This window comes from Suricata suricatta, chromosome X (genome assembly GCF_006229205.1).
Source record: "Suricata suricatta isolate VVHF042 chromosome X, meerkat_22Aug2017_6uvM2_HiC, whole genome shotgun sequence".
Lineage (NCBI taxonomy): Eukaryota > Metazoa > Chordata > Mammalia > Carnivora > Herpestidae > Suricata > Suricata suricatta.
In genome coordinates, this window is record NC_043717.1 from 31,698,115 (window position 1) to 31,716,529 (window position 18,415).

General features: G+C 40.2%; 1 protein-coding gene across 1 annotated transcript in view; it reads left to right on the forward strand.

The window, feature by feature from the left end:
• Window positions 1-6: 6 nt before the first annotated feature.
• The window catches only part of TSPAN7 (tetraspanin 7), a 120,022-nt gene continuing 101,613 nt past the window's right edge, over window positions 7-18,415 (forward strand). Inside the window, exon 1 of the mRNA XM_029929446.1 lies at window positions 7-123. Coding sequence (XP_029785306.1) covers window positions 43-123 — 81 coding nt within the window. The 5' untranslated portion in view covers window positions 7-42. The remainder of the gene's footprint in view (window positions 124-18,415) is intronic.

Below are 18,415 nucleotides of genomic sequence, written 5' to 3' on the forward strand. Positions count from 1 at the left end.
CGCCGCCCGCCGTTGCCGCTGCAGCCGCCGGAGCTCTGTAGTATGGCATCGAGGAGAATGGAGACCAAACCTGTGATAACCTGTCTCAAAACCCTCCTCATCATCTACTCCTTCGTCTTCTGGGTGAGTGGCCACGCCGGGACGGTGGCCGGGCCTCCGGCCGTCCATCCTTACAGTGATGCTCGGAGAAAGGAAGAGGGGGAAAAAAAACCCAAACCAAAAATCTAATCTCGGTCTCCTCCTTAAGGAAATAGGTTCAGGGGGCTGAGTTGGGACTGCAGGATGGCGGGGTGCAAGGTTGGGGCTACTGGGACCCTGGACCCCGCCCGGCGCGGGCTGCAAGGGGCTGCGTGGTGGCGGTGACCGCAGGTCACCAAAATTTGTTTTAATGCGCTGATTTATTTTTTAAGCTCGCGGGATAGAGTCAGCCTCTAGGGAAAGTTGCGGGTTTATTCCTCTGTTTTCCTCTCTGGACACCCTTCCCTGACCTCCCTTATCAGCCTGTTCGCGATGCCTCTAGGAGCTAACCTGGCTGGGAGAGGGTGCGGGAGCGCTGGGTTTGATCCCAGATTCCCGGTTATTCCGAGCCCCGCGGGGCTGCGGGAGGGAGGTACCAGGAGTCCTGTGCCTGCCTGGCTGGGCAAGGGCGACCAAAGCCCCCTAAACGCACTGATGGGGAGAGGGCGCTGCAGTCGCACGGAGACGCACTGACGGGAGAGGGTCTTACATAAACTAGGGGCATCTCTGAGCTTTCTCGGAGATCCAGGAGATGGGTCTTATGAAGCCTTTTCCCCACTCCCCTCCACCCCTCCACCCCTCCACTCTTCATTTGGTCTTTCGGTCATCGCGCGAACCCAAGCCCAAGCCGCAGAGTCCTGGGGGAGGACCCCTGCCACTTGGTGACAGCAGTAGCGCCCCAACTCTACCCCCCATCTAACCGGTGTTGCTCCCAGTCCTTGAAGCTCAATGCAGAAGGGTGACGTCAGCCCCTCAGCTGAGGCCTCGGGGGGCTGTGTGGTGCACCTCGCGGAGGGATGCGCCCTTCTGAGCGCGGGGGTAGGGGGAGGAGGGGGGGGCTCAAGGCTTGTGCCTTACCTCATCCTGTTTGGCAATTCGTGGGATCAGTGCAGGGCTGACACTGCAGTGATTCACTTGGAGGGGTGGGTGGTACCTAAAGACCGTTCACTGTTGTTTCTCTTTCCATGTAGAAACCCCCTCCCTCCCCAAATTCTGCATTTCCACACCAAGCCACGGCCACTCTGCAGGAGAATGAATGTCTGTTACCTCCCCCCGCCCCCATCCCAATAATAATTTGGGTCACTTCACCTTCCAAGGCAGTCATTTTGAAACCTGAGGCTCTGTAGAAAAAGCTAATCCCGCCTTTGGTTATTTTTCTCCGTGCCAACCCCCCACTCCAATTAGCCGTAATTCTGGTTTGAAACTGGGCACAGTACTATACGAGACTCGGGTGATGGTTAACCTAGCTGTTTGTAATAACCAAGGCAGGAGCTGAGATTTATTAAGGATGAAAAAAATATATGTCTGATGTACCCTTCCCCCAACCCTACCGCTGGCATTTCCTTGTCACTGTCATTGGTGATGTTTCAGGTCAGGGAAACTGGACTCTAGGGACCACACATTCCAAGAGCTCTGCAGTCAGATAGGATAGATTAACTGGTATATCACACAAGGCAGACACAGAAACTGACTTCATTTGGATTGAAAATGACACAGGTTGAAAATTTTGCCGAAACTTTCCAGTAGCCATTCCTGGGAACTGGTTTAGCTTTGTCTTTATTTCCTTAAATCTCTGTTTGGCACTTTAGTATTTACTTGACTTCCTATTTGTTACTGGAGTAAATCATATGGGTGGTTATTTTTAGCTTCCTGAAAAATAAGATTTACAGTATATATGGAGTGTTTTTCAGCGTCACTGCAGGCTGGCAAAGAAGGGAGTCTTCTAGACTGAGGGTTTTCATGTGATCTCTTTAACTCTTCCTGGTTACCTCCCGATCCCACCCTGTGCAGATAATTACTTAATGCCCCCTAATAAATCGCAAACAAGCACTGTATTTTTATGCCCTCTGAAGTTCTTGATGCCTGTGTTTTAAGTTATTTATAATCTCAAATAAAATGTTTGCCTGGAGCATTTTCAGTAGTTTAAATAGCATTCAATAATCATTTCACAACCCAAAAAATGAGATCTCTCCAGATTCGAGAGTATTTTAAATAAGACATTGTCGTTAATAAAGTGTGGTCCAAGCGTCATGTTTCCATTGTACTTTAAATGCTGGTTTTTAAAAAAAAAAAAAACCCACTTTATTGAAATGTAACTTACATACCATATAATTCACCCTTTTAAGAATGGACAATCCAGCGGTTTTTAGTATATTCACAGATAAGTACAACCATCACCCCAGTCAGTTTTAGAACATTTTCATTACATTTTCAAGGAAACTCCATGTTTCGCTATGATCCTCCCCCTTTACCCCTCCTCAAGCAATCTCTAATCTACGTTCTGTCTGTAGATTTCCCTATTCTGGACATTTCATATAAAGGAAATCATATAGTATGTGGTCTTTTGTGATTGGTTTCTTTCATTTAATCCAATGTCTTCAAGATTCATCCATGTTCCTTCTTTTTATTGCCAAATTATTCTCCATTGTATGACTATATCACCTTTTGTTCATCCGTTTGTCCGTTGATGGGCATTGGGGTTGTTTCTACCTTTTGGATATTGTGAGTAATGATGCTGTAAATACAAATGTTTATTTGGCATACCAATGTTTGTGTGAACATATATTTTCAATTCTATTTCCTGGGAATTGCTGGGTCCTATATAACTCTGTTTAATTGTTTGAAGAACTGCCAGACTGTTTTCCAAAGTGACTGCACCATTTTATATCCCTCCCACCCCCAGCAGCGTAGGGGGGTTCTGATTTCTCGACATCCTTCCTAACATTTGTCATTATTTGACTTTGTGATTCTTGCCATTTTAGTAGGTATCTCATCGTGGTTTTCAGTTGAATTTCCCTGATGAGTAATGATGTTGAGCATCTTTTTATGTGCTTCTTGGTCATTTTGTATATCTTCCTTGAAGAAATATCTATTCATATCCTTTGCCCATTTTTTATTTGGGTTGTTTATTTGTTTATTGAGTTGCAAGTGTCTATATGTTGATTCAAGGCTCTTATCAGATATTTTCTTCTATCCCGTGGACTGCCTTTCCACTTCCTTGATGGTGTCCTTTGAAGTCTCAAAGTTTTTATTTTGACAAAGTCTAGCTTACCTATTTTCCTTTTGTTGCTTGTGTTTTTGCTGTGCTATCTAGGAATCTTTTGCCAAATCCACGACCGTGAAAAAAATGCTGTTGATTACAGTGGTTTATCAATTCAGTAAATACAGTTGACAAATTCATATTTTTCTAGCACCTAGAACTATGTCTGGCACACAGTAGGTACTCAAATTTTATCTGTCAAAACTTCTGGGTTTAGGTTAGGTAGTTAACAAAAAAAGATGACCTTGGGTCTTTTAAGTGGAAGATATAGGGAAGATTAGAATTATTTCCTTTGTGTTCTTTGTGAATTGCTTTCATGGGACTACCTCTTCCTTCCATTTAGATTTAGGATCAGAAGATATTTGAGCTTAAAATGATGGTACATCAGTAGCATCAAGAGGTGGATGTACCTGAGCATATACTAAAGCAGAAATGTAATGTTAGGAAAGCGAGATCTTTTTTTATCTGGTCTTCTCTTCTGTCTACAATCACTCTCTCCCTTTGAGGTGTTCCTCTAAAGCAGTCGTTCTTAACAGAGGACCTTTTTGCCCACCCATCTCCTGACATGTAGCAATGTCTGGAGACCTTTTGGGTTGCAGCTGGGGTTGGAGTGCTATTGGCATCTAGTGGATAGAGGCCACAAGTGCTGCTGAACATCCTATAAAGCACAAGACAGACCCTCACAACAAAGAATTATCTGGCTCAATGTTAACAGTACCCGTAACCTCTATATTATTGGGCTTTATATAGTAGTAAGTCCTATGAAGAGAAATCGTCTTATGCAAAACTGTATTTACTGGTGTTGGGAGCCACCAAACCAGAGCATGCGCAACACAGTCCCAGGTGAGAGGAAAAACAATCTCAATGGTGCACTGTAATTCTTTTTTGAAGATAAAAGGTAGGTAGTTTTTTAATATTTTTAAATAATCGTGTCTAAAAGGATAAGATGATTTGCCTTCCAGAAAATGACATCACTTGAATGCTAGATAAATGGGTCCTTTATTTTTCCTGGTTTATATGTTTCATTTTCAGATTTACAGAAGAGGAGGAAAAAAACACAACTAGGAGTAAGTTATCCTGTGCTTCAAAGACTAGCAAACAATGCCTGGCACATAATACGTTTACTCAGGAAGGAAGGAAGGAAGGAAGGAAGGAAGGAAGGAAGGAAGGAAGGAAGGAAGGAAGGAAGGAAAGAAATTTAATTGATTATACTTGGGCTCATTTATTTATTTCAATTTACCTTAATTGGGAGGCTTTTCAAAACCGTCTCCTTTCCAGTCTACCTGTGGTGATTTAAATGTGTTCCTGACATTGATACATACAGATATGGGACGGAGGACTTTCTAAAGAATTGCTTATCCTAATGATAGTTCAATTATTATATTTTCATGGCCAGCTAGTTTGCCAGACAATTTAGTTATTTAAAATTGTAGTTGGAATTTGATTTCTTAAGCTTGAATAAAAAAGGTAACTATTTTGTCCTAATACAAAGCAAAATCTCTCTTCTTCATGACAAATATAATTGCTGCCAATAACAAGCAGAGCAGTTTTATAAATATGCCACTTATTTGGTAAATTCTGTTTTGAATTATAATTTTTAATGTATTTTAGACACTCACGTGAGGTCTAAATTCACTGCACCTAAATCCACTAAGTAATGTGTGAAGAGAAATATCCTTCACTTCATCCCAGTGAATACTAGATTTGATTGCTTGTTTAAATATCAAAGTACCTAATTAGCTTATCAAGAGTGCTATCAAACTCTCTTATGGAAAAATAGGAATGATTCTTCTTTTTTTTCACTTAGTAAGCATCACCAAGCTTCTTTGGGGGGAGGATTTAAACTTTTATTAAATTTTATTTTAGAGAGAGAGAGAGAGAGAGAGAGTGCACAAGTAGGGGATAGGAGTGGGGGTGGGGGTGGGGGTGGGGGTTGGACAGAGAGACTGAAAGAGAGAGAAAGAGAAAGAGAATCTCAAGCAGGCTCCATGCCCTATGCAGAGCCAGATGTGGGGCTTGATCCCATGACCCTAGGATCATTACCTGAGCCAAAATCAAGAGCTGGACACTCAAACAACTGAGCCACCCAGGTGCCCCCTCCCCATTGGGGAGGATTTAATAGAATAATTGCCAAAATGTTTTTGTTTTTTCTTTTGTCATCTAGAAGGTTTAGGTCCTTGGGTTAAACAGAGGAGAAAAATATCTTAATGACAATTCCCTAACATTTTACTAAGTGTTTGAATTTTGGCACATACTGAAGTTTATACTTGCTATTTTGCATGTCTGTGTAATTCAATAAACAGTCATTAAATGGCTTTTATATGCCAGGTATTTCAATAGAATGTTTACCAACTTTTGCCAGCTGCTGCTTTTAGCGTTTAACCTTCATTTTTAAGTAATGCACTTGCTCTTCTATTTCTCACCTAGTAGGTGTTATATATTGTCTTCCCACTATGGAAGATGAAAATTAGCTCTCCTAGCTCCTTTCTCCCACACTCACATCTTTTCTATGTTGGGGGTAGATGCCACTGTACTATTTATCATTATCATATGTCATTCTGGTTAGAGTGATAGTCAGAGGTTAATGTGACTAGGTAAGCCTATTCATACCTGAGCCATTTAGTGTGTATATTATGATTCTGTGCACAGATTTTTTTTCTCTGTTATAAATTGCCTTGTTTTATACCCTTTGCTTGTCCCTCTTCCATGCTTGCCCCTAATTTATCCCCATGCTCTCCCCAAGAGCTGTGTATCTTCACTTCAAACACTTCATGAATCCTATCAGGTCCTATCAGAGACATTTCTCCTAGAGCATTCTGACCTTCAGTCTGGACTAGTGTTCTCTGAGCCTTGGAAACAGCCAACAGCATTATAATCTCCCTTTACCATCATCCTGGAAAATCTAGTCTCCTTTTATGTTGGCTCTTCAGTTTCCTATATGTCCTGTTTTTCTCTCTCTTGGTTTGTGCTTTGATTTTCGTGAAGCAAATCTTCTAGTAACCTTCTGGAAAAGGATACATGGGAGGTTAATATTTTGAAATCTTGCAGGTGTGAAAATCTTAATATGCTCTTGCACTTAATTTGACAGTTCGGCTGAGTATAGAATTCTAGCTTGTAAATCATTTACACTCAGAATGTTGCTGTCTCTTCTCCTCTCAGTCTTCTTGTTCTTGTTACTGTTGAGAAATCAAATGTTAGTCTAATCCTTCTTCTGCTTTTTGTTCTCTGAAAGCTTCTGGAAACTCTTTCTTATTCTTGGTGCTCTGAAATGTCACCAGAATATGTCTTGTTATATATTTATTTTTGTTTCTTTCAATTTGGCAACTGAGGTCCTTTAGTTTGAGGAAATTTTCTTGAATTATCTTTTTGATTACTTTCATTTTCTCTATTCTCTTTCTCTTTGAATGTGCCTTTTAGATAGATTCTCTAATTTTCTTTCCTATTTTCTACCTCTTCATCTTTTTAAAAGATTTTTATTTTTAAATAATCTCTATATGCAACACGGGGTTCCAACTCATGACCCCATGATCAAGAGTCACATGCTGCATGGACTGAACCAACCAGGCACCCCTATCTCTTCACTTTTTTGCTCTACTTTCTGGGACATGTCTCCCACTTGATCTTGCCTGGTATTGCAATTTTCATTTGATTTATATATTGATTTCTAGGAGCTCCTTTTTGAGATCTGAATATTCCTTTTCTTTTCATCTTACTCTTATTTCAAAAATATAGTATCTTTTTAAAATACCTCTGGCAATACTAATGATTTTTTTTAAGTTTGCTTCTTCTGCATAGTTTCCTTCAAACTTCTCTGTTTTCTGACATATTACAGATTTACCTCCAATTTCAGGCAACTTTTGCTCTTTGTTCTGTACATGTTTAAGAGTAGAACACTAAAAAGCTGATTGGAAGCTCATAGTATATTAAGTGGGAGTTTCTTGATTTTAAGTTGGGTGATTTGGCTGGATAATTGAGTTTGGAACCAAGGTCAGTATCTTTGGGTCTTTTCCCTTGGCCCTATCAGATTTCCTACAGAAGCATCTTCCAATCCTCTCTTTGGATAAAGAAGATTAGGAGGATGGGAATCCAACATGTCAGAGAAGTAGGGGGACCCAAAGTTCCCTCGTCCCTCAAACATAACAGTGTTGAGGCCAGAGGACTTGGAATTCCAGGAGTCTGGGCTGAAGAGTGACAGAGACATTTCCAGGGCCCACGGGGACAACCTGGCAGGCCATTGGGTTACTTCAACGAACAAATCAAACCACACCTGATGGCAGGTCCAAACCATCACTATGAGTAGGGAGATAAAGCAACCAGAGTCACAACAACAGAGAGCATATAAAACATTCCAGAAAACACCTCCTGAAGGGCCAGGGCCTGGACAGTGGATGACCCCTCCTTAATATGTGCAGGACACATAACAAGCTTTTAAAATACATAAGGGACAGAAAACTAGCCAAAATGATGAAATGGAAGAATTCTCCTCAAAAGAAATTCCAGGAAGAAATGACAGCTAAAGAATTGCTCAAAACAGATATAAATAATATATCTGATCAAGAATTTAGGGTAGGGGTGCCTGGGTGGCTCAGTCGGTTAAGCCTCTGACTTCGGCTCAGGTCATGATCTCACGTTCGTGGGTTTGAACCCCCACGTCGGGCTCTGCGCCGACACCTTAGAGCCTGGAGCCTGCTTCTGATTCCAGTCTCCTTCTCTCTGCCCCTCCCTGCTCACTCTGTTTCTCTCTGTCTCAAAAATAAATAAAAACATTTAAAAATAAAAAAAACGTTAAACAATTAAAAAAAGAATTTAAAGTAATAGTCATAAGATTAATCACTGGGCTTGAAAAAAGCATAGAAGACAGCAGAGAATCTATTGCTGCAGAGATCAAGGAACTACAAAATAGTCGTGATGAATTAAGAAATGCTGTAAATGAGGTGGATGTAGAAGGTTAGAAATTTGGGTGTCTCCACATGCAGTGTATAATCCTTTGTTAAGCCCCTATTTTAAGTATAGAATCTATGTCCACTGTGCCTTTGTTCTACAGTTCAGAGACACTGTTTTATCCCCACTGGAAAATAAATCTGAGCCTATGCTGGAATGGGAAAAAGTCAGAGACAGAAGCTGGAGGATCTAATTACTTTACAAAAGATTTTGTTTTTAACCAGATCCTCCTTATTTTAGTCCCTTTTCATCCCCAGTTCCAGGTGTGCATGAAGCTGCCTTTTAGGAGTGCTTGTGTGCAAATATTTTGTTCTCGGCTTTTCTCAGAGCTGCCATAAGATTTGGCTTTTTCTCAGCTTCCAAACTGTCATTGCGGTTGTCTCCTCTTCCATTCTCTTTGTTATTGTGGGTTTTAAAAATCCTTTTAGTGTCATTTCAGTGGAGTTTTGGGAGATAGCCAAGGTAAATGGATATGTTCAATCCATCATCTTTAACGGAAAGTCCTTTATATTTATATCTCTTCATTGCATGGTACTAATTAAATACGTAGTTCATTGTGACTGATTGACTGGAGCATCTAAAATGGCAATAGTTGGGCTGTGCTAGTAGATATTCGTATCTACTTTTCAATTTTTAAAAAGCTTTTGGCTGTCAAGGGGAGCGTTCTGGGTTGGAACAGGCTTACTAAGGTATGTCCTCTTTAAGGTCCCCTGGCCATCTGGGACTAGGGTTGGAGTCAATGGAAACGAAGCTCTGAAGATTGCTGCTGCTTTCTCCGCTCATTTCTTCCCACCAGGTGAAGGCCTTTGTGTCTTCAGACCTAATTCAGACCTTGGTGTATTAATTTAACGTGGAAGCACCAGAGTTCAAAGTATGATGTTAAACGGGTTATTGCTCTGCTTTTTTTCTGTTACTACAATGATAACCATTCGTGTTTATTATAGACCTTGTACATTATAATCTGAAGAGTGTCTTCTTAATCAACTTCACTTCCCATATGCAGTTAGGATATGTGCACTACCTTTTATAGTATTTGGGGAACATTAAGTCTTTTTTCCACTTAGTAGTTGCTTAGAAGCTAGCTGAAATTTTGTCCAATTAGAATGAAATACTCTCCTCAATTTTAATTATAGCTAGAGTTCTTGATTTGACCTTACCATGAGCTATATTACATATGATTCATGGACTGTTCAGCATTATATACTGTTTTAAGTAAGCACCTCAGAGGGTACTGAAAGTTGAAAGTCACCTCTGCCTGCGTTTCTTTGTTTAAATGTATTAAACCCTTGACATGGGTGACTAATGCACTGCTAAACCAATTTGAAACACACTTTAAAAATATATTCTTACATCTTTTTTCTCCTCTGTTCCCATTACAGCAGCTTCTGATTTGGGTTATCTCCTCATGGCAAGCAGATCTTTGGATTACTGTTCTTAAATTTCCTTTCTTGGCTGTTATCCCCCTGGCCATGACAGAAGGCTTTTCATTTTTGACTCAACGTTTTGGCCTCTTTTATATAGAGCCCTAATATCAGTCAAGAGAAGGACATAGGGGGGAAAGATAGGAGAGGGTTTTTCTTTGTTTTCCCTTTTTATTATTTGATCAGTTGCACATGAAAGCATGTCAAATAGTTTGATGGTTGAATTAACAGTTCTATTGTGGAAGATTTTCTTTAGTGCTTTCTGCGAGGCAAAGTGGGCTTTTTCATTATCCATTTTAGGAGAAATTACAGGTGCCTTTTACTAGAAGATGCAGTGACTCAGATACTGATACTAGTTGAACAATCTAGATCTGTGATTCCCAACCCTGTCTGCCCATCAGCGTTGCCTAAGGAGACCTAAAATACATGCTTAGGCTCCCACCCTAGGAGATTCTGATTCAGTTGGTCTGGAGTTTGGTACCAGCATTTGTATCTTTTACATAATCTCCTAGGTGATTCAGCTGTTCAAGTAGGACTGAGAACCATTGATTCCAAGAGAACTCAATATATAATAGCAAGCCTGGCTCATCTTGACTCTCCTGGATCTGGACATAGCTAGGGGATATCTAGCTATTGAGTATCCAGCATTGGCTTGTTGATTTGTTCTGTTTTGCTTCAAAGTCTGAAGCTAGGTTTCCAGTGTCTCTTAGTAAATCAAAGTGGCCTTGTCACTCTTGGGAGACCCTGCTAGTCATTCCTAACTATGGAAGTGCTCATCAGAATCACTAAGGGACTTTTAAAAACACAGATGTGTCATCCTATCTCCTGAAGTTTTTATTTTAATGGATCTGGAGAGTGGCCTGGGTATGTATTTTTTAAAACCATTCCCAAGGTGATTCTGATTCCTGGGATGTGACTCTGTGGTCCATGATACAGTTTGTCCTAAATTCTTACCATATAAATGCTTTCCTGTGATGTGATATGTGGTACCATAAAGCTAGTTTGAGAAGATTCCAGAAGCAAGATGTAGCCCAAGGGTCTCCAATTGAACTCTTGGAGTTTGGAGTCATTTCCTTTCCTCAGGGGACATCTATTTCTGTTCACATTTGCACTGAGAAGTTAAGAAGAGTCCTGGTTTTCCCTCTGTCAAAAGATTAGACTATTACCCCATGTATAAAACAAAAAGCTAAGTAGGGGAGAGAAGTTTACGAGTAACGTAGATTTCTGATTTTTGGGGGGAAGTGTGGTGGTGCTTGAGGGTTGCTTTGGTTACAGAGGCATGAGTGGTTGACGTTGGCCTTAGAACCATTTGGGTGAGATTGTTGTTGATTGACTCCAAAAAATGTGTTCACTGCAGTGGGCCTGCTGCTGCTCAGTTGGCCTTAGATTGTGTGAGGCTGTCAGTGTAATTGGCTCTCAGAAGAATGTTCCCTGAAGCAAGCTGAGTTGTCATTGATAATTCGACTGAGATGAATTGTCATTGATCAAATAGATTTAAAAGTGGGTACTTGTAGTTACTAGTTACCATGCCTATGGAATAATCAATTTGTTTCTCCCCAGAAATATAGAGGGGCGCCTGGGAGGTTCAGTCGGTTGAGCAGCTGACTTCAGCTCAGGTCATGATCTCACAGTTCGTGGGTTCGAGCCCCGCGTCAGGTTCTGTGCTGACAGCTCAGAGCTTGGAACCTGCTTCTGATTCTGTGTGTCCCTCTCTCTCTGCACCTCCCCTGCTCATGATCTGTCTCTCAAAAATAAATAAACGTTAAAAAATAATTTAAAAAAAGAAGCATAGAGACATTTGCTCTTACCTCAGACTATCACTTCTTGCTTGGCAGTGAAATGAAGTTGCTTCTACACTATAGTTCCCACTCTCCAAACATCATCATGGTGTTGTACAGAATTCCTAGGCCACTTAATTGTTCCAATCATTCCACAAAGATTATTTGAGAGTTTACAGTTTCCAGGGATTGTTCCAGGACTTCCCAGAGGTAGATTCCGCTGCACTGAAAAGGAATCTAAAGCTTGATAATAAGTCTGGGCGGTAAATGTTCCTTTCACATCCTTGTGACTACTTATGTTCCATTTCTATTGCAGAGGAAACTTTTGAGTTTCGGTTCTAAACTGTTATCAGTCACTTGCTATTCTTTGAACTATTGCCCTCTGTTGTAGGGGATTTGAAATCAGTCCTCTACATGAAGCCTTGATTTGGAGAGTTGACGTGCAGCCTTAGGCAAGTTACATAAGTGTTTCTGAGCCTCAGTTTCCTCTTCAAAATTGAGATTTGTGCTCACTCACCATAGTCAGGTGTTGAAGGCTAAATGACATTCAAGTGCTTTGTAAAGTGTGACATGTACATGTTTGGTTTGGCAACATTATTCTTTATGGTGTAGAGTTTTGCTTTTTTCTTAATATCTTGCACACGGAGAGGTATTCTGTCAATATTTGTTAAATGAGTAAATTGATCAGAACTCTCCTGATCCTGAAAATCAAGGATGATTAACTTTTTGGATTATATAGTTTGCGACCAAGGAGAGCTGGGATTGCAAAAGAGTTTGATTAGGAACCAAAAATATAATGAGGTTAGGTCACTGAGGTTAACTCTGTCATTGAGACAAGGATATTCTTACATAGGATAAATAAATATAAATCTGTCACTTAAAATTAAGCCAAGTATCAATGACTTACCTTATTATTTTTTAAATAAGCTTTTAATTTTAGAACAGTTTTAAATTTACAAAAAATTGTGAACATAGTACATAGTTTCCATTTACCATACAACCAGTTTTTCTGTTACTAACATCTTATATTAGTATGATACATTTGTTACAGTTAGTGAACCAAGATCAATATATTATTTACTAAAGTGCATACTTCATTCAGATTTTCTGAGTTTTTGCCCAATATCCAATTTAGGCTATCATATTACAGTTAGTAGTATTGTGTGCTTAGACTTCTTTTGGTTATGACGCTTTCTGAGACTTTCCTTGTTTTTGATGACTTGACAATTTTTGAGGAGCAGGGGTCATATGCCTTTTACGGCGATCCTCAACTGGGACTTGTCTCATGTTTTTATCATGGTTACTGGGGTTACATGTTTTAGGAAAGAAGACCACAGTGGTTAAGCGCTGTTTTCATCACATCATATGAAGATTGCATACTAACAAGATGACTTATTGATGTTGATATTGACCTTGATTATCTGGCTGATAGTTTATCAAGTTTCTCACTGTAAAGTTACTCTTTTTCCCCACTTCCATACTGCGTTCTTTGGAAGAATGTCACTATGCCTAGCTCACACTTAAGGATTGTGGAGTTATGCACCACTTCCTTGACGTTGGACTAGCTACCATTATTTTATTAATAGAGATTATTTCCATTCAACATATGTTAAAGCCAACAGTAAATATTTGTTTAAAAATAGTAAATATTAAAAGCCTTTGAGTTAGTTGGGAACTAGACAAGGATTCTTGCTTGCCATTATTTATGATTTTGGTTTATCTAGCCAATGCAGTAAAATAAAAAACAACTTAATGTTGGATCTTTTCATGGATACAATTGCGGTATACTAAGAAACCCAATAGATTCTAGTTAAAAATAAGTAAGGGAATTTGATAAAGTGGTTAGATACAAGAAAACAATACAAAAATTAGGGGCACCAGGATGGATCAGTCAGTTAAGCATCTGACTTCAGCTCAGGTCATGATCTTGTGGTTCGTAAGTTCAAGCCCCACATTGGGCTCACTGCTGTCAGCACAGAGCCTACTGAACGTCCTCTCTTCCCCTCTCTGTCTGCCTCTCCCCTACTTGTGCTAGTCATCCCTCTCAAAATAAATAAACTTTTAAAAAACTACAAAAATTAACTTCCTTTTCATTATTTTAGCATAAGCCTTAGAAAAGGAGAGGGAGGAAAAACTTCCAGTCCTGGTAGCAACAGATATCCTGACTACTTTAGAATAAATCTAACAAGAAAGGCAAGGCTCTTTTTTAAATTTTTATTTATGTATTTACTGTTTAATTTACATCCAAGTTAGTTAGCATACAGTGTAATAACACTTTCAGGAGTAGATTCCAGTGATCCACAGATTCCCTGTGTATAACACCCAGTGCTCATCCCTGCAAGTGTCTTACTGAATGCCCCTCACCCATTTAGTCCATCCCTCCCCACCCGCAACCCCTCTAGCAATCCTCAGATTATTCTCTGTATTTAAGAGCCTCTTATGTTTTATCCCCCTCCTTGTTTTTATATTATTTTTGCTTCCCTCCCCTTACGTTCATCTGTTTTGTATCTTAAATTCCACATATGAGTGAAGTCATATGATATTTGTCTTTCTCTGACTAATATTGCTTAACATGATACCATCTAGTTCCATCCACATAGTTGCAAATGGCAAAATTTCATTCTTTTTGAAGGGCAAGATTATCATATGAAGAAAACTAAGGTTTTATTGAAGGACATAAAATGAGATCTAAACAGATTAAAGAACACTGTGTTCTTGAGTGGAGAGATTGAATATCATAAAAATATCAGTTTTCTAAAAAATGTGTTTAGTGCCATTCCAAGGAGAATCTCAACAGGACTCTTTTGAGGAGCAGGGGGGATACTGATAAAATAATAATGTTTATGTAGAAGAATAAATGCCTGAAAAATCAAGAGAAATTTGGGGTGAAAAAAGAAGTATGTGCCTTATCAGTTATCAGACTATACTCTTGTGGCAGACATACTATAAGATGGCCGCCATGATTCCCACTTCCTGGTATTCATGTCCTTGTGTAATCTCTGCTTGGATATTAGCAGGACCTATGATTTGCTTCTAATAGAATACAACAAAGGTGTTAAGATGTATGTGAATACGTGGTCATGATTATATTAGATAAGACTGTAATGTCTATCTTCCTGAGAGACTCTGCCCCTGGCTGGCTTTGAAGAAGTAAGCTTCCATATCGTGATCTGCCCTATGCAGAGGGACCACATGGCAAGAGAGTGAGGGCAGCTTTGACCAACAGCCAGCAAGAAAGTGTGGCTCCTAGTTTGGTAGCCTGCAAGCAATGGAATGCTGCCATCAATAAAGTGATCTTGGAAGCAGATCCTTCCCCATTGATGAAGGATCAAATGAAACCACAGCCACCCGATACCTTGACTGAAGGTTTGTGAGACCCTGAAACAGAAAACTCAGCTAAGCTGGGCCCAGACTCCTGACCGTGCAGAAACTGTGAGGTAATAATTATATGTTGTTTTGTGCCTCTATGTTTGTGGTAATACATAACTAATGCAGCTGTAAAGTCACTAATTGATTTCAATATCATATTGACTTAGAAATAGACAAACAGGTCAGTGGAACAATAGAGAATCCAGAATTAAATTCTAGTGTATATGGTTTATTGTATGAAAAAGAAGCCCTTCTTAAATTGAAGCCCCTACTTAAATAATATTAAAACTTCCAATTGGTTTAAATGCAGTCAGACTTTTAGCTAATATACTTTCTTCATTAAAAAAAGTCCTGTTACAAAAATATGTATTTACATTCTGATGCAAGCTTTTTCTCATTTTGGACTGATAACAGTTTGCTGATCAGTGCTGGCCCACTTACCATACTTTGGAGGTCACTGCTCTAGGGAAGGGATCAGCAAACCATTTCTATAAAGGAACAGCTAATAAATATTTTAGTCTTTGTGGGCAATATGGTCCCAATTGCAACTACTCAGCATTGTCATTGTTATGTGATATCAGCACAGACAAATGCAATTAAAGAAGCAAGGCTATATTCAAATAAAACTTTATTTACAAAAAGAAGTGGGCAGCCAGATTTGACCCATGGGCTATGGTTTCCTGACTCATGCTCTAGGGGGACCAATATAAGGAAGGGGTAATCCTTAGCCTCAAGAGTCAAACTTTTATATGGGCCTATAGGAGTGGGAGTGAAGCAGGCCTCAACAATTTTGGGTTTGAAAGACCTAGCAATGACCTATCCAATAAAGCAGCCATTTGAGCACATCAAACGTGGATAGTCCAAATTGAGATGTGCTCTGAATACAAAATACATAAATGCTGAAGGTTTAGTATAAAAAAATAAAATCTCTCAATTTTTGTATTATGTGTTGGAATAATAATATTTTGGACATACTAAGTTAAAGAAAACATTATTAAAGTTAATTTCACCCATTTTTTTAAATTTTAGAGTGAGCACAAGTGGGAGAGGGGGCAGAGGGAGGGAGAGGGAGAATCTCAAGCAGGCTCTAGATTCAGCACAGAGCCCGACATGGGACTCAATCACATGACCCTGGCTTCATGACCTGAGCCAAAATCAAGAGTTGGACACTTAGTGGACTGAACCACCTGGGTACCTTGAGAGAGAGAGAGAACCTTAAGCAAGTTCCATGCTCCGTGCAGAGCCCAGTGCAGGGCTTGATCCCACAACCCTGGAATCATGACCTGAGTTGAAATTAAGAGCTGGACGCTCAACCAACTGAGCTTCCCAGGCACCCCACCAACATACCCACTGAGGCTACTAGAAAATTTTAAGTTAGATATGCAGCTCTCCAGTAGATCTCTATTGGACAGCACTGGACTAGAAGTACTACAATTTTCTTAAAGGACTAGAAGTTTAAACTAAGTGCTATGGGACCAAGGGAGAGAGATCATCTAGCTGAGGAATTTGGAAAAGTCATGTGGACAGTATCTACCTTGGAGAATGATGGGATTTTGACACGTGGTGCCCTGAGAAGATCCTGAAGGATAATCAGATGGAGGAAGTGGCATAAGTAGAGGTTTGTAGAAAGCAGAAGGCTTTCTGTGTTTGGGGCAGAAGTGAGTTTAGCTATAATAAGGGCCGAAATGTGGTACGTCTAGATAAATAGGCATAGGCCTTATTGTGGGTTGACTGCCTGCGTTAGGGCTTTGGGCCTGTTTTTGCTGGCAGAGGTAGGGGGACCAGGCCGTATTTTTGAGCATGGAGTGGTAGTTTTGGAAGCTATTTACAGGTAGGTCTAATCTAGACACAGTAAGTTGATTGGGCTGGAATAAGAAATGCAAGAAGTGGTGAGACCTCATTAACTAAGAAAGCATAAACATCTCATATAGGATGACAGTGGGGATGAAGGATAGAGGACAATGGCAGCCACTTCACGATATGGCAAGGATATTTGGGAATGATTGAGAACCCCAGTGTTACGGTGCTTGAAGAACCTGAATGATGGTGATGGCTTCCTGGAAATGCAGACCTTAGAAGCCAGTTTGAGATTAATACGATGTGTTCCATTTGCCTTGTGTTTAGTTGGGGACACCAGTAGATTTAAGAGACAGGCCAGCTCTCAGAAGCTGGCTCACTTGTGTTCTTTGCTGACAAAAGTGGCCGTGCACACTTCTTTACTTTCGGCTGTCTCTGTACTTCCTGACCCTGCCCACTGCCCACCATGATCACAGCTAGCGAACCAGGAGAAGGGATCCAACCCTTGGCTATTTGCTCACACGCTGGTCAATGGAACTTAAGATGATCAGGCTTGTGAGATCTAGATGGAGCTGTTCTTTTGGAAGCACTTGAACTCAGATACAAGAGACATGGCTGGTGTAGGGACAGAAGGAGAAAGAAACATAGGGACAAGTAGCAGGAAAAGGAAAAACGTCACTGAGTGGGGCCAGTAAACTCCCGGCCACGAGACTATGCAGCCTCCTGAGTAGTTCTGTAGCAGCCCACACGTTTCCCTCTGGCCTGGAAGAATGGCGTTTCATGGTTCTGGTGACATATGACCAAGAAGGTGTGATTCCTACCCTCCTCACTCTCTCCTTTTTCCTAACAGGAAAGCTCCTTGATCGCTTCTCGGCCTTTTGGCTAAGATCAAGTATAGTAAAGCTCCTTGACTGTTAGGGAAGAGTGATTAGGTGGATGTTTTGAGTTGTTAAAAAGCTAGGTTTGGAATTAAAAGAGGAGGTTGGGGGAGAGATCAAGATTGAAGAAAGTCTTTGTTCACATAAGAAGCATGAGAACATATACAGGATTCTTTTCAACTGCATGGTCAGCCCAGAGTTCTACATGTAGCTGATGCTAAATTGCTTGCTGGTAGTGGATATAACAGGTGTAGCAAAGCATTCAGCACTAATGGAAGCCCAAGTCTCCAGTAAATCTTGTTTAAGGGATGAAGGTTCTACTACAGGGGAGAAGCAAGTTATTGGCACAAGTTACTTATTAATCTCCTTAACAGCAGCTCCTCTATTTGTGACATGAAGCCAGCAGTCATTTATATCCTTCAGAGATGTTGTGAGAACAAACAAGTCACTGCTTTGTGTGTTGTACTTTTCATAAGACAGTCCTGGTCTACAGAGGTAACCAGCCTGACCGTTTTTTTTTTTTTTTTTATAAATGGCTTAGAACAGGTAGCTCTGAATGGTGGCTCAATGAGTGGTTTGGAGGGTTTTGATTCAGTCTAGATGATAAATGGAGGTGAAAAACACTTCTCCACGTCATTGGAAACTCAGATTAAAGTCTTTTAAAACAAGATGTCAGGTGTGAGCTCTGTATATAGCATGTGAATTCTTTTGAGATAAAAATACAGGAAAAGAAAAAGCTCATAATGGAATATTCTAATAAAAAAGCTATTCAAATGACCCTCTACAAAACAATCTGTGTATGTGGTATATATAAGGAAGAAAATGCAGGTAGCAAATCCTGGAGAGGGACCCATATCAGAATGTTAATAGTCATGGTTGGGTGGCGAAATAATTCACAGGTTACTTTTCTGTGTGTGCTTTTCTTTATTTTCTGAGGCTCCTTTTCCTCCCCTT